The sequence below is a fragment of the Podarcis melisellensis genome (assembly GCF_964234715.1).
Source record: "Podarcis melisellensis genome assembly, chromosome: 7".
NCBI classification, from domain to species: domain Eukaryota; kingdom Metazoa; phylum Chordata; class Lepidosauria; order Squamata; family Lacertidae; genus Podarcis; species Podarcis melisellensis.
This window is the reverse complement of record NC_138539.1, coordinates 57,263,530-57,285,335: the sequence shown is the minus strand read 5'-3', so window position 1 is coordinate 57,285,335 and position 21,806 is coordinate 57,263,530. Positions and strand designations below refer to the sequence as shown.

The following is a 21,806-nucleotide window of genomic DNA, read 5'->3' as shown; positions in this document are numbered from 1 at the left end:
AAAAAATGATGTCACAAAAACCCCTTTTCATCAACCCTCTTATTTGTTAAACTAAAAGTGACCGGAAGGAGATGGAGGCTATAGCCGCACACTGCTTTTCTTTTTAATAACTCAAGGTACATTTGCATACTTGTGTGTCTTTGTACAGATGCATAGCCACTGTTTTCTAAAGGAAACAACAATATAAGGTAGCTTTCCTATGTGCTCCTTGTAATGTAACAGTCTTGAGCAATAACCTTTTATATGGAAACCATCTCCACCCATTTTTAGACTTGAAAACCCTTTCACCTAACCCATGTGGCGAGTTGAAATACATTATTGGTTAAAGAAATGAAGGGGAAAGTCCACCACGTCCATTTCCTTTTCTACTATGCTGGAAGTTTATCATCCCGTCTCCCACCAGTATAGTTTGGGAGGGGGTGGTGAAGGAGGAGGAGCATAGCTTTAGCATGTGTCCTTCCACTGCAGCCTCTTCGTTTATCTGTTCTTTGAGCTGTAGCTGAAGGAGACACCATTCTTCATGGAACCATTCATGGCATTCCTTGGGTTCTCTCTTTCAACCTTCTCTCTGCTGAAGATGGTGTCCTGGTCACTGTCAAACTCTGACTCTGAAACCATCAGGCTGGAATTGTGTTCTGTGCTTCTGTGCTTTATACCTGAGACAGGGAGGAGACGGGAAGCAGAAGATTCTTTGCAATGTCTGCTTCCTATTTGATCTCTGTTATCTCATCCGCAACGTCCAGTTGAGGAAGTAATGTTACGTCTTACTACCATAAACCATCACCCAGAGCCACACCACCACAAGCAATCCAACATGAACATGGAGCGCTAACTCTTTCTAAAGAAGAAGAGTTTGGATTTGATATCCCGCTTTATCACTACCCGAAGGAGTCTCAAAGCGGCTAACATTCTCCTTTCCCTTCCTCCCCCACAACAGAAGTGAGAGAAGTGTGACTGCCCCAAGGTCACCCAGCAGCTGCATGTGGAGGAGCGGAGACGCAAACCCGGTTCACCAGATTACGAGTCTACCGCTCTTAACCACTACACCACACTGGCTCTCCTTTCCATGCAATGTTCTAGGTGACATGTAAATAAGCCTACTGACATCACTGCTAGACGAGCACAAGGGACTTCCACACGTGCCCTGTACCGTTCCCAAATCTACTCCAGAGGGTTGAGGAAACTCTCAGAGCAGTTTTAGAGAGGGGAGCGTTCTGTTGCACTGATAAATCCTTGCACTGATTAAATCAGTGACTTTGTACTACCACACACATGCCCTGTGATACCCATTATCAAGGAACACAACTGCCTGTCCTTGGGACGCAAGCAGTAGCTGCCATTCACCTCTGATGAGCATGTTGACGGCAATATTTATTGGCCTGAACCACAACCAGTTCAGACCAACTTCAGTTGCAGCAGAATCCAAACAAAAGGAAACAGCATGCTTTTGTTGCAGAAAGGTGGGGAAGAAATAATTGAAAATAAATACATGGTGATTTTTTTTGGTTCCTTGGCAGGGAAATGCAAGTGCTATTGCAACTTGGGAGATTTAACATGGCCGGGACTTTTTTTGGAGACGGCCCGCTCCATCAGATGCTATCCTGCCTTAAAATGTGAAAGCGCCAGATGCGAAATAAAAGTCTGTATTAATAGCACAAGAAACAGAAAGTCACATACAAATTGTAGCAAAGGTTGGAAGACATGAAAAGAAAAAGGGGGGAAGAAACATACCGTATTTAGGCCTGAGCTCCATTCTCTCCTGATCATCTATATTATCCAAAATTGTGTATTTTGTTTTCTTTCTTATTTTAGTCCTCTTTCTGCTAAAAGATGAAATATGCCACTTAAAGCTGGGAAACCAAGTACCCATTCCCCCCCCCCCGGGATATTTCCTTAGGAAGCACCCCAGCCACAAACATCATGTAAACCAAGGATGAAATACTAGGCCTCATGATTTTTCCTAGGCCATACCCACTTCCCAGCCATACCCCACTCCCCTCACCATTTTATTTTATTTTTTGGTACCCTGCTTGAGTGTTTATGCCTGACTAGAATATTTCCTTGAACTCTGATCCTGCTTCTTGTTCACCTGGATGGAGAATAGAGAGGGATGAGTGAGTGTGTGGGAATAGAAAACATGGACTTTCGTTGCTTAACCCATTTCTGCCTCTTGCCTACCCGCCTCTGCCATGTTCCCACCTTCCCTCAGAAGGTTGACTGGAAGGAAACGTGACCCTTAGGCTGAAAGGGTGCACCACCCCTGATGCGTGCCTCTTCATTTCAGCACCATTCATGCTGTCATACTTGGGGTCCCTTCAACAGTGTAGCCACCCACAGACATGACCCCTTGGTGGAGCTCCACGTGGAGAAGACCGTTTGCAAGCAACCAAAACCAAAGGCGTTATACAGGCATGGTTGAAAAACTGTTTTCGACCTGTACAGGTGGTTGTTAACACAGATAATTTATTACATGGGAGCTGCGTCTACACCATTATGCTATGGGCAGCCACATATCTCTTATGGTTGCCTCACCTCAGATTAATTGGACACCCCTTAATTCCCATTAGCCACTTGCCAAACTCACAGGGTGGTTAAAGGGCAAATATTCTCCCAAACCTATCAGTAGATGCTTCTGAGTACAAACGAAGTTTCTACTCTATTTTGGTGACTACAGAACTAAGGGATGTTCATATCGAGCTTCATTAGAAATCATTTACCTTTTGCAACAGCAGATGCAGAGCCAAACGAACCCCGCCATCAGCACAATCAAAATGAAAGCTGATGCCGTTACATAAAGTATACTCCACTCTAGAAGGTGGAAGTAGAATGTTCAAAGTTATTAGAGGAACCATTAATGCACTTATCCATTCAATATGGCAACATCACAGATCTACTCTATTCAGCGTCCCTGCCTGAAACACTTCACCCGTTTCCTCTCAACTCACCGCAATTACTCTCTCCGCTGTTAAGATACCTCTGTATCAAATTTTCCATCCACAGTTGATAGCAAATGCAGCGCTTCGTGATAGGGTCGCAATGTCCATGTCCGGAGCACTTTAAGAGGCAACCTATAGCAGCAAAAACCATCAAAATTATTATTATTATTATTGCATTGTATTGTTCTGCAGCATAACGCGAATACTACATACCAGCCGTGTCAACGCGAAGCACTTTGAAAAGCAAGAAGTCCGGCTTCTCCTTCAAGAGCTGCAAGCGTAGCATCTGTGCAACATCTGCCGCTTTCATCACTTTAAAAGGATGGCCATTCTGAACATAGAACACAACAGCTGTGCTGAAGAGAGGATGTATATATTGTAAATAACCAGACTATAGCATTCAAATGGGCTGGCTTTTCAATTTAAGAAATATTGTCACAATCAGACTTTGATTTGGCCTTTGCATAGCCCCTATTCCGGGATTCGGTTCACTTATGTAATGGCAGTCCCAAGGACAAATGGTGCTGCCAAGCCCTGCCCACTTCAACCCGGTGCCTTCCCCATTTTTACAGCCCTCTGTGTGCTCAAGGGCAAACTTCTGAAGCAAAGAGTCTCCTGCACACACACACACACACACAGGCTCCCCATGCAAGTCAGACCCTGATTGTGCGACAGGGAGTGATGGTCGGTGATTTTAATTTTATTTCTCAATTGGAAACGCAGACATCAGCTGCCGACTTAGCTGTTTGAAATTACAGGCCGTAACACAGCGTGCATCTTCTACAAAGTGGGCAACCTTCTCAAGTTTAACTACAGAGCAATGGTGTTTACATATCCCAAAGCATTCATGCATGTTAATTTAAAAAAAAAATAACAACATAAAAACATCCCTGCTGGATGAGGCCAAAGACCATCTAGTCCAGCATTCTGTTCTCATCGTGAACTATCAACTTGGTATCTTGACTTGGTAAACTTTAAGGGCAAATATGGTTTGCTCAGTGTTGGATTAAGGTCACTAGATGCGAGGGATGTCAGAGAATTGAAGTGAAAAGAAAAACAAGAGTGGGAATTGCCAATGTTTGCTTAGTCCCATTTCTGGAATAGAAATCAATACAGCAAATGCAGTCAGTATTCACTGTTGTCGCTTTCAGTGTGCAAACAATACATAATTGAGACAACCCCCCACCCTTTGCATTGTGTTTCCTGTGCACGGAAATGAATGGGGTGGAATAATTTTGTTTCGCAAAATTTATACACCGCTTGACTGTGGGCAGGGAGCCCTCAAAGCAGTTTACGAAAAGATAAAACAATAAAATCGAGAACAACTCGCAACCATACTTAAAAGGAAACAGAAGCTAAAATACTGAAACAGATTAAAATTACCTCAACTTTCTGAACATCCAAGGAGCCTTGTCTAAACAAGAATGTTTTTAGCAAGCGCCAAAAACAGTTCAGTGAAGGTGCCTGCTTGGTCTCAGTAGACAGGGAGAGCCAACATGCAGGTCCTGCCACACTAAAACAATCAAGTTCTTGCAACTTGCTTGTTGCAAGTATTATGTACATCTGCAGTAGTGCATATTCCACCGATCGAAGTGGTCAAGTGAGCACATGTGGGGAAAGGCAGCCTTGTAGGCAAACTAGTCCTAAGTTGTTAAGGACTTTATATGCTAATAGTGGCACCTTGAACTTGGCCCATTAGCAAACCAACAGCCAGTGCAGGTCTCTGAGCACTCCTGTCGGCAATCGTTCTGCAGCATTCCTATGAAGTTATTTTCATAACGTAACAACAATGTAACTGATGTAATTACAGTGCGTTGGGTAGCGTTGTTTTTGGCAGAAGATGAACTGCAGTGGGGCAATGCTGCATGTGAAAAATACACAGCGGAATGGAAAATTATACCTTCTCGCATCCCTGCTTGTGTCAGTGAGTCAGCCCAATTTTTTTTATACCTCCTCTACATATTGCTTGCCACTGAAACAAAGCTTATTGGTCTGTAGTATTTTGGGTTACATCTATTTTTGGTATCTCTGTACCTGATATCAGAATAAGCGTGTATCTTCTGAACTTTAATATCGGAATCCAAGACGTTCAGGAGCATTGCTAGCTGCCGCACAAGCATGTCTTTCTGTTGTTCAGTCAGTTGGCCAACTCCAACTTGCAGGATCAGTTCCACAAGTCCATTTTTCTTAGGATCTGTGAATGCAAAAATAATGCTTTTCAGCAGGAGCATGGCAAATGTTGCCTTGACATGTGGATGTCAGGTTTCAAAATTAGTATTTACTACAAATTCCAGTCGGCAATAACAAACAGGGAACATGCAGGTTCCAAGGAGATATTTATCGTGGGCTGAATACAAAGTTATATTCTCAAATGAAGCACATGAATTTCAGAGGGAACTATGTCATTCCCCATCTCCCTCCGATTTGTCACCCATGCCATCAGAAAATGCAGGTGGATTCATTTATAAAGGTTAGCAAAATTTAGCAGCTAAGCAGAAGAGTAGAAAGGAAATGGAGTATAAAAAACCCAGAAAACAAGGGACCAGCAAGATACTAAAATGAAAGGCATCATGACTATCCAAATCAGTATTTACAGGTATGTGAGGACACAGCATGAAAAGTAATCCATGTTATTGCTTATGGAATCTGAGGCCACTTTTTCATAGATTTGTTGAGCAGGCAAAACAAGGCGGGTCTCCATGAGGCCGGGCTTACATTGACATTGTGCTTCTCTTTTCTACCTGCACACTATTAGCATGTCGGGATGCACCTTGATTAAAAGCAGCTAACCAACAAATAGAAGCTTTCATCTAGCCACAACATAGGGTAGAATTTGGCTCAAAACGATGGCCACCTCATCAGGGTCCTTTATTGCATTACCATACAGGCCGTGTATGCTCTCATGAAGAAAACATGGTGGTAAGGATCAGAGAGCCCCCAAAGAAGTGTGCCGGCTATGGCAATAAGAGGAGGAAACAAAGTTTTGGCTGCAGAGTGGGACAGGTTTGAAGGCCTTGATTTGATCTATAAGCTGCCTATAGAGCTACGGTGGTGCCCCGCAAGACGAACGCCTCGCAAGACGAAAAACCCGCTAGACAAAAGGGTTTTCCGTTTTGGAGGCGCTTCGCAAAACAAATTTCCCTATGGGCTTGCTTCGCAAGAAGAAAGCCCATAGGGAAATCTCCGGGGACCTCTTTTAAATGCTAGCGGTGGGGAGCAAAGCCTTTCCCCCCCCCTCCGGCCTTCAGAAGAGGTCCAGGAAGGCCGGTGGGAGCCGAAAGGCTTTGCTCCCCACCGCCAGCATTTTAAAAGCAGTCCGGGATAGCAGGGAAGCGCTTCCCGCTATCCCGGATGGCTTTTGAAGGCAGGCGGGGGGGAGCAAAGACTTTTGCCCCCTGCCCGCCTTCAGAAGAGGTCCTGGACCTCTTCTGAAGGCTGGCGGGGCGCAAAAGTCTTTGCTCCCCCCTGCCTGCCTTCCTGGGAGAGCGGAGAAACGCAGCACTGTGTTTCTCCGCTCTCCCGGGAAGGCAGGCGGGGGGGAAGCAAAGACTTTCGCCCCCCGCCGGCCTTCAGAAGAGGTCGGGGGACAGACTGTCCCCGGACCTGGTCTGAAGGCGGTTTCCATAGGAACGCATTAATTGATTTTTAATGCATTCCTATGGGAAACCGTGCTTCGCAAGACGAAAAACTCGCAAGATGAAAAGACTTGCGGAACGAATTAATTCCGTCTTGCGAGGCACCACTGTACCTCTTTCAAAGTGGGTTTCAAGCAATATCATCACTCCATCCATGATTGGAGAATCCAGGAAATGAATCAAGACTTCTGAAAGGACTGTACTTCATATCTGCTTTAGGCCCCTACCTTGAACTGCAATGGAATCAAACCACAACAATCTTTTAGCATCAATGGGAAATCTGCCACTGAGCTACCCAGCCAAGGTTTTGCATGTGAATGGGTCACCTGGCCTGACAAGATCTTTGCTGTGCGCTGCTTATAGGAGAATAAGACAGATCTGGGAGGGACAACATGCTATAAACGTCCTCATACCAGGCCGCACTTCTACAGTAGCCATGTCGATGTCTGACTCTCCTTTGCCATCGGTGACTTTCAAGTGAAAAGAGTAACTCCCTTCTACGAGGTTGGTCAGCTGCAGGATGGCCTCATGATCTGATCCATGTATCACATCCTGCAAACGGAGAAGTCAACACTGCTTCAGATTAATATTCACTCAAAGGCAAGACAAAATTTGCCCAAGATATTACAACTACCCACCACAAATTGGCCTAGAACAGCCATGTTAATAAAGTACAGTGGTACTTCGGGTTACAGATACTTCAGGTTACAGACACTTCAGGTTACAGACTCTGCTAACCCAGAAATAGTACCTCAGGTTAAGAACTTTGCTTCAGGATGAGAACAGAAATCGCGTGGCGGCAGCGGGAGGCCCCATTAGCTAAAGTGGTACTTCAGGTTAAGAACGAATTAAGTTCTTAACTCGAGGTACCCCTGTAAGGTCAGGGGTTGGGAGCCTGTGGCTTTTCACGTGTTGTTAGACTGCAGCTCCTACCATCTATGAGCATTGGCTGCAATGGCTGGGGTTGATGGGCGGTAGAGTCTGCCAACATCTTTCCCACCCTTCCTACAGCCAAAGAGTGCATCTTCAAACCCATGGGTTTGGTTTCTTCTACTCCTATTTTAAGACTGCAAAGCTGAGACTCAGATCGGCTTGCCCAAGGCTGCTCCATGCAAGTCCAATTTCGATCCAGTGTACCATACTGTTACATGGCAGCAATGCAAGCAAAGAGTACAAAAAAATACATTCAATATGGCTTCATTAAAATATTAAAATACTTACCCCAGCTGCTGGGCTCTGGCCATCCCGAATCCAGAGGTAAGACACAATCCCTTGGTCATCAGTAGATTGCGAACCATCCAAAGCAATGGAGTTATTGGGCAGAACGAGGATGTGCTTGCCCCCTGCATGAGCCTGGGGTGGGCGGTTGCTTTCTAAACAATAAAATTGTAAGAGAGGAAGAGATTTGTTTTGAAGAGTTGAACAGGAAATAAAAGAATAGGAATGGAAATAATAAGAATAAGAATATATTTATACCCCACCCATCCGATTGGGTTTCCCCAGCCACTCTGAGTGGCTCCCAACAGATTAAAAACAAGGGGGGAAACTTCCCTAAGCAGGGCTGCCTTCAGATGTCTTCTAAAAGTCAGATAGTTGTTTATTTCCTTGACATCTGATGGGAGGGCGTTCCACAGGACGGGTGGCACCACCGAGAAGGCCCTCTGCCTGGTACAGTATCCCAAATGCCTTGCTCAGATGAAGAAGAATCTCAGAACTTGGCAGGGCTCAAAATCCACACTGAAATCATTCATTTACCAAAATACTTGGTTGCTTTTCTGATGTTTTAATATTTTTCATAGGACTATATTGTGATATTAACAGAACTGCTCTATGCTGTTTTCAAATGCTCTGTTTCTTGTTGTGAGCTGCTTTGCACTCAACTTCCTTGTTGGGAGAGGAGCCAATAAACCTCCAATCAAATGCAAATGGGGCAGTGAGTCTTACCTTCCTTGACAGTCACAGAGATTGTGGCTGTGCTGCTTAGTCCTTGGATGTCTTTGACGGTCAGTCTGAAATGGTAGGTTCCAACATGCAGGCCTGTGACGGTTGCAACTGCGCTATCAGTGTCTTCCATTTGCACAGAGGTTGGCCCACTGCAACGGAGGAAAAAGAAAGAGGAACCCAGGAACCAGATTCAACTCAGTTTAAACAAAAAGTGCTATTTTAGTAAACAGAGCGAGTTCTAGGGGTGGTGGCAGGAACATTTTTGAAGCTTCAAGAGAATACTTCTTTATGCTCAATAAGAGAGCCAATAGCAACTTTCCACACTAGCTACTGAAACTGGTGAGAAATGCAAATCATTCCACTTCTTCGGGTTAGCTCGTCAAACGGGTTTAAACAGTGTCAACATTCCATCTGTAGCAGGTAGAATTTGGCATTTTACCTCTTTAAACTGATATTCACTTGAGGGCCTGAAATTCACTTGCAAGCCTCCTTGAAAACTTACATAATGGATGGTGGTTTAAAAAAGGCCAAGGCTTGCAGGTTTTTCAGATTCAGCCAGAAACTTTACCTAAGAGGCCTCAAAACTCAGTTCAGAAATCTGAGTGGCTTTGAGATATCTGTGATATGTACAGGGATGCCTCAGAGATCAAATGGTAATCCCTGAGAAAAGTACATTCATCTTCAACTGAATTATGAAAGTTCTCATTAATCTACCACATTCTTCCTCTGGCTATGTGAATGCAGCAAAAATAGTGGACAATTATAAGCATTTTACAAAATAAACAAAACAGGATTTGGCATGAACAATATTGATGTATATAAACTTGGGACTTTGTTTGGTTCATGCAGAAACTAGCAGTAAGCCTAAATGGCTCCAATCCACCCCAAGCTTTTAAGTTGCTTCGGTGTAATGTGGTAAGAGACACTAGTTTGGCCCCACCAGATACATTCCTCCACTCTTACAAAATACCTGATATTCTCCCAGTGATAGTAAACAATGCCTAAGTCATCAGTGCTCATGCTTCCATCAAGAACGGTGCTCTGGACAGGAAATGTCAGCTCCTTATCTGGCCCAGCCACAGCTGTGGGGGGGCTATTCTTTTCTGCAGTGAAACAAAGCAAAAATTGCTCAAAATACAGTCTGTGTTTTCTAGTCTGTAACTGACAAGGGTTATCCTCTCCCCCAAACATTAAAGGGCTATTGTATTAATGGTACCAGGAGTGACTTGGAATATCACTTAATCCACCTCTCATCCTGGATGAGAAAGCAATGCAAAGAGCATGCCTAAGTATCAAGCGTGCCCTCTCCTAGTAAACAGAGGAGTAAACACACACACAGCCCTGCAACATGGCTCCCTCTCTCTCTAGCATCAGACAGCAAAGAGAAAGAACAAAGGACAATAGTCCCACTTCACAGAACACAGTAACACAAACATCCTGTCTCCGTCACTTCCCACTCTGTGGAGTCAAAACATATACCGTCATGTGATAGACAAAAATCCCATGACTGCAATCATGGAGCAGGAATTCTAACATCCTCACAGTAATCTGCTGTGAACAGTACTAGAGGGTTCAAGTTCTATTTCACACCAAGGACAGAAATTGGCCTGGCGGCCATGTGTTCCAGGAGGGACAAGCAACCTCCTTCTGGTGGTCCAGAAAAAGCAGTCGCAAGGCTCAATCCTTTCATCTGCCATGCCACTACTTGGAAGCAACCTTTGATGGCAAAGATGCAGTCTTATGGGTTTTCCATGGGTTACTCAACGAGATATGAATCAGCAACAGCAATACTTGGGCAACGTATTGCAGATGCTGAATGCCAGTATGAACTAGGTTTAACCTAAAAAATATCATGCTAACTGACGAAGCCCTTCAGCCCTATGGAGTGGGTGGGGCATTTGTGCGTTCAGCTCCTATTATTGCCTGGCCTCTGTGCTCAGCACATTCCTAAATAACGGAGGCTGCCTGGCAGGCAAGCAGTCTTTCCTCCTTCTCCTTCCACTTACTATGAAAGGTCAGATTTAGATTTGTTAGCTCGTGTACATAGAGGTTCAACAGCCAGCCAGCTGAAGGATGTTCTGTTAAGTCAAATATACTATAAATCTGCCTACCGGGATGGACAATCACCGTGACTTCAGCTGTAGACTGCTGTTCAGCAGAATCAGTAACAGTCAGCTGAAACGTGTATTCGCCTTCTTGCATTGACGATAACTGGAGGTAGGGACTCCTCACCCCCTGGGTAATGAGGTGTGGGAGGGAAATAATGAGGCAAATGTTAATAGTACAAAGCTTTCTATTATTGTAACGAATCATTATACCAGTGCTTTTCAACCAGCGTGCCGTGGCACCCTGGGGTGCCTTGAATGATGGTCAGGGGTGCCGCGAGAACACTGGCCTCTTCCCTTCCCTCCCTCCTCTGATGCCCTCTTGCATCTCTGCCTCCCAAAGGCTTCTGCGGCTGTTTGTTGCAGCAGCCTTGGCTACAAGCTTCCCAGGCAAATGGTGTCTCTGGGGCTGGCCAGGGGGTGCTTCCCATGCCCCTATGGGGCAGTGGAAGGAGGCACCTCTCTTTGAGGCAGGGGGGCACCTCAAAGACCAGAGGCAGCAGCTGTGGTTGCCCAGAGGACTCCCAAGGAGAGGGAAGAAGAGAGGAGGCTGAGGGAACACTCCACAAGGTAGGGTTCAAAAAGGGGTGAGGGGCTGCCAGCTCTGCAGGCAAGGGGTGACATAGCTGGGCTCATGAGCCCCACAGGGGTGCCACAGAAAGAATGTAGTTGGTCAAGTAGACCCAAAAAGGTTGAAAACCTCTGCATTATACAGAAATATTCTACCAATATTTCACAACCACCTGAATAGGCTTACAATATTCTGCAGAACTTTGAATGCACCAGTTCAACATCTGTGACATTAAGTGTGGTCACCACGTCCAAAACTCACTATTGCTCCTTTGCAATGGTGTGCCTAAACACAGATGATCGGATCCAGACTTGTCGCAGTAGACCCACTGAAATGACTAATTTTTAAAGTCCCATGCAATACTTTACAGTCCACTCTAAGTATGGTGTCCAGGTGTCTTCCTAGCCAGGGCAAAAATAGAAGAGACTAAGTGTTTCAAGGTAATGTTCACCATTTCCTGCACAATACAAAGGGCAACCAGGCTTTTTTTGCCTGTTTTCACCAAACACCACAAAACTCCTGATCTGAAAGCTACTGGATTCGGGGGGCGGGGGTGTGTGGATATTATTAAATGAGGCAAGATGGTCTCCATTTACCTGCATTGCTACCACTTTGCCTCGACTTTTCGGGCTCAGGGACCACTCATAGCTGACTATCTCATAATCATCACTGCTCTGATTTCCATTCACTGTGACGGAGTTGCGAGGCAAACTGATTTCCTGATTTGGCCCTGCATTGGCAACAGGAGGGAAATCCACTTTTTGATGGACTCTCAGTGAGGCTTCTGTAGAGTTAGCTGCTCCACTGGAGTCAACCACTGTTAACCTAAAAAGGAAGAGAAAAGATATGTGAATAATTAATGATATTGAATGTGTTTTTCTCCCATTCTCAAAATTCAGATGCACTGATTCCTTCTACCTCAGGAGTGCAGAATCCAGAGACCATGGACCTAATTAGGTCCATCTAGGGTGGCCATACGTCTGGAATTTCCCGGACATAGCTGGAATACATCAGTCAAAAGCAGTGTCCAGGAGGAAATTGGTGAAATATCCGGGGAAATATGGACGTATGACTACCCATGTAGGAAGTCCAGATTTTGGCAAATTTCCTTAGAAATAGCTCAATAACTTCTTTGGGGGGGGGGCTCAACAACTTTGCAAAAAAAGAAAAGTCTAATAACTATTGTGTTCAGATTTTCACTTTCTGAAATATGGCAACCCTAGGTCCATCAGGCCTTCGAGATTGGCCTGCCAGGCTGGAGGCAAACCACACCCACCTTTTCCATGTCTGAGGTCATATACGATGTCAGGCATAGGAGAGGTCCATTGGATCAGACCAATAGCCCATCTAGTACAGCATCCTGTTCTCACAGTGGCTGAACAGTTGCCTGTAGGAAACCACCAAGCAGGATTCGAGCACAACAAGAACAAGACTCTCCCTTCCTGTGGTTTTCAGTAACTGCTATTCAGAACCAGTCATCATGGCTAATAGCCATCAATAGCCCTCTCCTCCATGAATTTATCCAATCCTCTCACTGCCTGCTGTGGAAGCAGGTTCCATAGTTTAAACACAGACTGTGCGATGAAGTACTTTCCTTCCATCTGCCCTGAAATCTTCCACTATTCAGCTTTGTTGGGTGTCCACAAGTTTTAGGGTCATGGGAGGAGAAGCAACTTCTCTCTTTCTACTTTCTCCGTGTCATGTATAACCTTACCGACTTTTATCTTGTTACCTTTTATGTTTTCTCTAAACTAAAGTCTCAAATGCTGCAAACGTTCCTCATGGGGGAGGTCACACCACCCCCTTGATCATTATGGCTCAGGAGTGCAATACCTCAAGGACCGCTTCTCTCCATAGGAACCAACTCAGACCCTGTGATCATCCTCTGAGGCCCTTCCTCATGTGCCTCCTCCATGAGAGGTCCAGAGGTGGCAACCCGAGAACAGGCCTTTTCTGTGGTGGTCTCCGTTTGTGGAATGCTCTCCCCAGGGAGACTCACCTGGCACCTTCATTACACATATTTATGGGCCAGACCAAAACTTTTCTCCGTAACCACGCCTTTGGCTGATTAACATTCTATGGCCTTTTAAATGTGTTTGTGGGAGGGGGATTATTGGTTTGTTCTTTATTATTACGCATTTTGTGTTCTCGTTTTCTATTTTTATGTTGTGAACCACCCTGTGATCTTCGGGTGAAGGGCATTATACTAACTAACTAACTAACTAACTTAAACAAAGAACTTTGGTTGCCTTTGCCTCTGACTTGTCCATCCCCGAGTTGTGGACTGAGGAGCCAAACGCAAAAATGTAGGCCTCTCACCTGAAAGTGTAATTGCCAGGCACGAGGTTAGACAGATGTAAAAATGGTGTATCAGCTGATGCCTTCTTTTCTCTAGGGGGACCTTCAATTTCTTCCCAGTGGTAACTGGCTATTTCAGTATCATCAGTACTTTCTGTGTTGGAAGGGAAATGCCGCGGAATCATAAATTAATAAGCTGGTATCCCTGTGAGCAATTCTAATTACACTGCAAAGCCACAGTTGCTGCCTGGTACTTACGATTCCCATCAATGAAAGCAGAAGTTGTAGGGAAAGAAATTTCCTGGGCTTTTGGAGATACGATAGCAACAGGCGGCTGATTTATTCTGACAGCTGCAGGAAGGGGAGAAACAGAACCCCATGCTTAATTAAATAAGGCCATCCTGCACAACTCGATCAGCCTGAGATAGCTTTGTGCTTATTCCACAACCAAAAAGCATTCACTAGTTGCTGAACAAGATTAAACAGTTAATACAAAAGCAGTAGGTTAAAAAAAAAAATTAAGTCATAACCAATAGAAAAACCGATCCTTGTAAATTATGATTTAGCAAACCACCTTCTGGTACAATCCCAAACTGGATAAATTGTGCCTGGCTTGCGGTTGCAGGGGACAACCAAAAAAATCCCCCAAATCCCAGGCTTCTTAAATTCTTAAGCTGGAAAAGACCAGAGTCCAGTTCCCCCAACTCAGCCAAGAAGATGACTGGGTGGGCCTTGGGCCAGTCACAGTCCCCTAGCCTAACTCTACCTCGCAAGGTTGTTGTGACTAAAGATCAAATGAGGACAAGGAGAACCAGGTATGCCACCACAAACTCCTTAGAGGAAATGTCAGATAAACATGGAATAAGAAATATTTCAATATCCTATTCTGTTGGATATGAGAAGTACACCACAACAGAGGCTTACATACATCTGTACCTCATCATATTTTATACTAAATGGCTCCAAAATGAAGGGAGGGAGATGGGTGCAGAAACCAAAAGGCCCATGCAAGCGGGCAAGTCATACCCCGTGCTCAATACAAAACTATTTGCATGGGCAACTAGAGTCCCTTTTCCACCTTCTTGCCCCCAAATGCTGTACTGTAGATCCTGAACTTGCAGCAAGAAGAGGGGAGGGGAGACACTAACATAGAATGTGCAAATCAAGTGCTCATCTAGGGTAACTGCGCCACAAATAAAATCAGAAGAGCAGGAAATTACAAGGCTGGATGCACTTGAACATTTACCACCCTGTGGTTCCCTCTAAAGGCAAAGCAGGAATGTTACACAAATGCGATATAAAAATGTAAAAGTTTTACAGATGTTCACTCTCTGATGAAATTCAGAACTGATTAAAAGAACCATTCATCAAACTGGCATGCAGGTATAGCGAGAGGAGGATATTAGTTTTAACTGTCTGAAAAACTGATTTACCTGGTTGGACAGTGACATTGACAAATCCTTCTCCAAATGCATTTTCAGCAGAAACAGTCACTTTGAAGACATAGGCACCTACTGGCAGCTGCAACAGAGGGTTTTTTAATGTATCTCCGGTAACACATAGGACTTCACATGGCACAATAACAAAAAATGCAAGAAGTCTGAGTGTGCATCAAACCCAGAGCTTAATTATCATCATGAAGAAGCATCTCTGCTACCACCCAAAACAACTTAGGGGTGGTGGGGAGCAACTCAGAACATTGTAGCTGTGCCTCCCAGAAGGCTGAAATAAAGGAAAACGTAATATATATACAGGTAGCACCGGGTATGAGCTGAGCAGAAACAAGAAAATCTTGCAGAGACTGGAAGCGCATCCAGTAAGATAGTCTACCATATTCCTGAACTGCCTACGTATAAGAGTTGCTCAGGCAACAGGGTTTAGTGAGCAGGAAGAGGCTGGGGTAGAGAGCAGTCGAGAATCAAAAGCAGGAGAGGAGGCAGGCCAGGAGACAGAGACCAGGCAGGCTGCTGAAGAAGCCAGGGAATCTCCCCCTTCTGCTGTGACAAGCTCCTCTCCCAGAACACGCAGAGAAATGAAGAGGGCAAAGAAAAGAGAGACAAGGGGAAGGAACCATGGAAGGAGCCTTAGCAGTGTGAAGACCTTTGGTCCTTGCAACTGCCACTTTGGTGCAAGACCTACTGGGAAGAGTTACTGGGATCACTAGGCCTGCACTGTTTTGGTATCTCTGAATAAAGAGTTAACTTAACGGGCACCAGGTGTTTTATTACTGACCTACTCCTGGCTTTGGCTCCTGACACCAGGACTAGAACAGAACAAAGTTTTTAAGGTGCCTACAGGTATATTTTCAGGAATCTCACTTGGTGCCAGCCACCAGGAACACCACCCTAATCTGGAGAGAAATAGGCCCATTGAGAACGGCAACTTGTAACTGACACGACTGCCTTACAGCAAAGCATATCTAAAGCCATTACCCAGAGTAGCTGAGTGTGCATTTTGCCACACCCTGCAGTAAACACTAGTCAAGTCTCTCTAAGGAGCAGATCACTTACTTGAGAAAGTTTCAGCGTTGGCGTGTGCTTGCCCTCCATTTCACCATTGTAACCATCAGGGTGACTCATCAAGCTCCACTCATAACTATAGGCCGATTCTGAAAAGGAGGAAGCAGCACGGCAACTGGTTATGGTTCTTCTTCGAAAGAGAGACCTGATCCTGGCTCTGATGTTCGCCAAGCTTTCACGGGGCAGAGAAACGTAAGGCCCCACTGCCTTCCACCACTTCAGGTATAAGCGGAACATTTTACAGTGATGGTCTGCTCACACAATTTATTTTCCCTTCTACTTGGAAGGGTAGAAATTGCATGAGAAAGTCCTCCGCACAAATGAACATCAGCATGGGGTACAGTGAAATGAAGAAATGAAATGGCAATCCTACATCATGTGAAGATTGCATTAGTATCTGAACTGGGACCAGTTATGGAAGAATTGTGGTGCATGCATAATCACTGGCAACTCTCCCTATTTCCTAAATATTGAACTAGCCAAACTGATCAACAAGCGAAGTTTTTATACATAATCAGTATGAATGGCCACACCTCATAAGCCAGCTAATATGTGTGAATTACTGGTAGAATTTCTGACTTTCATACTGTGCAATAATCTAACTTTTCCCATCAGTTTAAAATGACTTTGTCTCTGAAAAAACTTCTATCCTTACTTCCCTCATTTGTTCTCCCTGAGCTTACATAAAGCTATTAAACCTTATTTACCTTTTTCACAATTAAAAGTTGGTGTCAAACACAAAGTTGATACTCAACATTAGCTGTGCCAGCCAACAACGTTCATGCAGATTTCCAATTTTGCATACATTTACTGATGTTGCACATTTAATATCTGAATAATTTAGAATCTTACGAGAGAATATTTGGCCCAGCTTAAACAAAGCAAGCGAACCATGCTTGAATTCACACGCATGTACCACCCCTTCATTTGCAAGAGGAAGAAATAAGGGGTTTCACTTTGCAACAAACTATAGTTTTCCATTTCAAATGAATGTGGAAGGAAACTGGTTTGGGCAAACCATAGTTTATTCAGATTTTTGTCGATAGTCTCTACATGGTTTCTAGCATAAGACAAGCAACTTGGTGCTTTTCTCCTCCATCCCACTTGCATTAAGAACTCACCTGGAATGAATGGCGTGACTACAGATGCATGCAATTCAACGTCGTTTTCTGGTAAAGTTACTTGTAGATTATCTCCAGCCGACACCAGGAGTTCCTTTACTGCGTATAATTTTTTAAAAAAGTTATTTTAAAACAATGTATTGAGGAAAGCATAGCAAGAATTTTCTATTGCTGAAACAGTTGGGATAGCTCAGTTGGCAAAGCATGCAATTGCAACTCTACAGTTCTATGTTTCTAAGTATATTAATAACATTGGTTTGGGACAGTTGTTTTCTCATCAAGACTTGATGAATCTTCCCCTCTGAAGCTTAAACTTAATAATAAAATAATAATAATAATAATGCATTTTATTTGATGAAGCATTAAGCAGAAAATTTATTCAGTATGAGGATTTCTCCCTGCGTTAAAAGATTCTTCTCTTCCTCACCACATACAAGCAGCTAAGTAGCTTTTTACAAGCCTGATTCAAGCAACAGTTTGAGAAGTTAGCACTTCTAATTTCAGTGCAGTCCTAGATACATCCACTCTGAAGTACCGTATTTTTCCTTGTATAAGACTATATTTTTTCTTGAAAAATTAAGCATAAAAAGTGGGGTTGTCTCCCCACTCCTTCCTTTGGCAATCTTTACAGAACTTAAGCTTATGGTTGCCATCAATTTGATTTTAATTAATTTTTACAATGAAATGTTTTTAGAATGTTGCACTATTTTATTGTTGTTAGCCGCCCTGAGCCCGGCTTTGGCTGGGGAGGGCGGGATATAAATAATAAAAAAAATATTATTATTATTACATGGATAATGATGAGGTTGGACGGGCGATTGGTGGCTGCTATGAGCCGGAGACTGTCAGTGGTGTTTTGGCGGGTGATTGATTGTTGTGTCAAGTTCCGCAGGATATTGGCTGCTGCGGCAATTGGGTGGGTGATTGACATTTGCTGTCAGTGAGCGATAAGATGATTGGTCGCTTCGTTGATGTGCGTGTGATCGGCTGTGTTGGTCCCGTGGGTGTGCGATTTTTTATTTTTGGCACCCCGCCCAAAAAAAGCTCAACAAGTTTGGGCAATTCCCCCCCCCCCATTTTCTCAATTTGGAGTCCCAAAAAAGAGGTGGCTTCTTATACATTGGGGCATGTTACAACACGGAAAAGCACGGTAACTCCTATTGAATTCAGTGGGGTTTACTCCCAGTTACATGCAGTTAGGATTGAAGCCTTATTCTCAAAAGAATTTACATTACCATCTTTGGTTGCAGAAGTGGGAGCCGATACTTGATCTGTGGCAGTAGCTTGGGTGGAAACAGGACCAGTGGGAAGGGATGTGGCATCATCCTGCATAAGATTTCGCAGGTCTGATGTCTGAGTTTGTGTTGCAGTGGTGGAGAGAAACCCCAGGGTGTCTGATGAAGAAGGAGTATGGGAAGTTGTTAGAACCTACAAGATGAATTGCAGGAATATATAATTATTGTGTATATGTCCCCTCTCACATCATGACACACATCGTAAACACTGTATTGGAAGTAAAAGTGCAAAATTACGATACAGCTAGAATCAATCGCATTTACCAGTGACATATGGGATGAGAAACATTGTACATTCCCAAGTCCCAGCATCAAATACTTAAGTACCTGGGCAAATAGATGACTGGGATTTATCTAGCTCTGCTATGAAAACTGAACAAAAAAACAGGATGGGACCGCTGGAGATAAACACACACCTATGCAAATTCTGCAAAATAATTCCATCTACAAGCAGTGAAAGCAGTACATCACCAGGCACCCTCATAGCTATATAGGAGACCAACAGTAAAGTGAGAGATGAATGCGCACAAAGCAAAATGCTTATTAAATTTCCTGTCCTTCCGTACAACTAGCACAATGAAATCTTATTTGTCTGAGTTGCCCATAAGATATGCAATGCAAGTGGGGGGAAAGGAAGTGTATTTAAATTAATCTAGGCTTTCCTAACTTAATCTAGGAGTAATCAGCACTAATCTAGGCTTTTCAGCTTTCACAAACAACAAAGACTACTGCTAATTTTCCGCATTAACTAAGGACCGTTTCTTAAAATCAACTCCCGGTTACATGAGCAAGAATTTAACTGCCCCATACAAAGATTAGGCCAAAATTCCACCAGCAGCGCAAGCCTTTTATCAATTTTATTCCATCTTAACAGACATGGGTTCCCACCAAAGAATTCAGAAAAAAAATCTAGTTTGGAGGCAAACCAAACTATTTTATTTGCAGATTTCTATGTTACTCCAATGCTATTTCAAAAAATGAAATACTGGTAACATACCTCTTCCTGCCAAGTGCTGTTGGTTTCATCAGGCGGTTGAAAACCTAATTCATTTGCCGATTTCTCCATCATGCCCAACATGATCTCTGGCAACTCTCCAGGACGTTCGGTGACATGATTTCCCTCGGATTCATTTGCACCTGTAGGAGTCTCCAAAGGACCTCTTTCCTCTTTACTTCTGACCAGGTCAACATGTTTGTCTCCATCACCGAGCCCTGAAGAATTGAAGCCATTCTCAGTTGCCACCAACAAACTCCAGTCAGCATAGTTCACATCCTCCTTCTCTTCAGGCTTGAGGCTCCACCGAAAGGGGTTCTGCTCCGTATCTCCATATTCATCTGGGTAGTCTGGGCTCTCCTCCCGACTGAGGAAGGACAGCTCCTTCAGGCTGCTGACTTCGTCTGATGGGTCTCCCTGCAGCGCCATTGGGCGGAGGACCTGCCCGTACCCCAGCGGTGCAGAGGGCCTCTGGGGAGGCCTTAGCACAAAAGTCAAAGAGGACTTCACCTTCTCCATCTTCTTGGGCTCGCAGTTCCCTTTACGTTGGCAACTGACGATGTAGCAGTGCCGTTCAAACATCCAGGACAAGTCGCAGTCGGAAAGATCGCAACAGGCTGCCGTGCAGTCTGACACCGACACAGCATGGGGGACCCGCATAATCTTCATGGTTTCTAAATTAGGAGATATTATTGCATCCGAATACTTGGCGCCTTCTCTGCACTGTTCGCAGAAACACCCTGAAATGATAGGTACTCATATCACAAGAGAGCAGGAGCACCGAAAAGTCCTTCCCCTTACAATGCATTCTCATAAAAATAAAAAGCTTCATTAATTTATATTGATTTAATGTAGCCTAGAGAGTAGTCACTTTATCAACAAGGAATCACTTGAATCGTCACTCAAATAATTAAAAACTCAATTAAAAGTAACAAGAATCAGATCCCTTCTTTGACTGCACCTTCCTTCCAAACTAGCCTAAGAAGGGGGGGGGGGGAATAAATCACAGCTCTTGTCCAGCAGAGAGCAAAAGATGGTTTTCCAACTAGAGCCTGATCCCCCTATTTTTTGAAGTGACATATCACTGCATCCATTTCACTTATTTTGGAGAGAGGTACAATGAAAGGTCTTTTTTTTTAAGCTGCCACTGAAATAGGGGTAGCACACAAAGAAGCTTACTAGGCAATACAGCCTGCTGAGTCACTGAAAAAGAGAGCATCTGGTTTGCGGAGAATCAGGGTTAGGCACTTCTACAAGGGAAAGAGCCATCCTCTGCTTTCAGCAAACTACTGTATTTCTGGGATCCTGCTGAAGAACCAATTCAGACAGTACACAAATGACTAATTAACAGTAAACGATGTGGCGATGGTGTTTTAAGACCTTGATCCCCCCCCCAGTCTGTTCCCCCCAATTATACTTTGTCAGTTGTTATTTTTGCTGCTGAGCTCTCCCTCAGAATCAAGTCGCATAAGGCATCTCAAGCCTTGCCAAAATGCGCCTACAGCATTTTATGTTGCAATCCCACGCCGCATGGGCATGAAGGAACTCAATGAAACAACCACACAGATGGGGCCCATTGGACGGTCCTTTCCAGCCAATCACTGCTAATGTTCCCAGCCAGGTGAGGATTATGAGGGGATAAACTCTCACAGTTGGCCTTGCAGGTATGGCTTGCAAATGTGGTTGTTTTCATACACACACACACAAAAAAAAAACCCCACCCCTGTTACCAGCAAGGAAGTGGATTCCACTCTGTTCATCATGGGCATAGCCAAGGGGGTCAGGGAGGGGCAGCTGCCCCCCTTAGATCAAGTAAAACAACAGAAATACTTAACTAACTGACCAATCACATCGGTTCTGGCCCCCTTAACAAAAGTCCTGCCCCCTCCAATAAAAATCCTGGCTACGCCCATGCTGCTCCTGCATGCATGTAGATGGGACAGTAGTTCAAACCGAAAACAGTGGAAGTCTGAAGTGAGGGGATGGATAAGGATAAAGATGCAAAACTGTATGAATAAGGACTATAAGGAAGCCGGGAGCTGAGCACTGCACAAGCCACTTCAGCATATCATCTGACTCTGCTGTATTCTTGGGAGGGACAGCGTAAGTTTAACTGTATGAACAACATGGTGTAAACTGGCTTGCAGAAGTGGTGGTGTAATCCATATACGACTTATATGTTTGCTGGTCATTTAGAAGCCAAAACTCATGCTGTCAAATGCACTTATCCGATTTATATTATATTATATTATTATTTATTTTATTTTATTTTTAATCTCCACCTAGCTAAGTTCATCCCATTAGTTTCTTAATGGTGAATGTAACAAGAGACCTGTCAAATCAAACTAAAGATCCATCAAGCCCATCATCCTGCCTCCAATAGTGGGT

At 44.1% G+C, this 21,806-nt stretch overlaps 1 protein-coding gene across 6 annotated transcripts in view; it reads right to left on the bottom strand.

Moving 5' to 3' along the window:
- KIAA0319 overlaps positions 1-21,806 on the bottom strand; it is a 28,906-nt gene continuing 7,100 nt past the window's right edge. For 5 of the 6 annotated variants that reach the window (XM_081919238.1, XM_081919241.1, XM_081919239.1 and 2 more), the window contains 19 exons: positions 19,422-20,158; positions 18,365-18,557; positions 17,130-17,228; positions 16,000-16,097; positions 14,923-15,010; positions 13,748-13,840; positions 13,511-13,643; positions 11,788-12,016; positions 10,627-10,750; positions 9,486-9,618; positions 8,516-8,664; positions 7,793-7,944; positions 6,985-7,123; positions 4,971-5,130; positions 3,150-3,292; positions 2,946-3,068; positions 2,718-2,808; positions 1,732-1,823; positions 1-656 (listed from right to left, as the gene is read on the bottom strand). In XM_081919238.1, coding sequence (XP_081775364.1) covers positions 478-656; positions 1,732-1,823; positions 2,718-2,808; positions 2,946-3,068; positions 3,150-3,292; positions 4,971-5,130; positions 6,985-7,123; positions 7,793-7,944; positions 8,516-8,664; positions 9,486-9,618; positions 10,627-10,750; positions 11,788-12,016; positions 13,511-13,643; positions 13,748-13,840; positions 14,923-15,010; positions 16,000-16,097; positions 17,130-17,228; positions 18,365-18,557; positions 19,422-20,158 — 3,155 coding nt within the window. In that variant the 3' untranslated portion in view covers positions 1-477. Of the gene's footprint in view, positions 657-1,731; positions 1,824-2,717; positions 2,809-2,945; positions 3,069-3,149; positions 3,293-4,970; positions 5,131-6,984; positions 7,124-7,792; positions 7,945-8,515; positions 8,665-9,485; positions 9,619-10,626; positions 10,751-11,787; positions 12,017-13,510; positions 13,644-13,747; positions 13,841-14,922; positions 15,011-15,999; positions 16,098-17,129; positions 17,229-18,364; positions 18,558-19,421; positions 20,159-21,806 lie in introns of those variants that run through there. The other variant, XM_081919243.1, reaches the window with a different exon arrangement.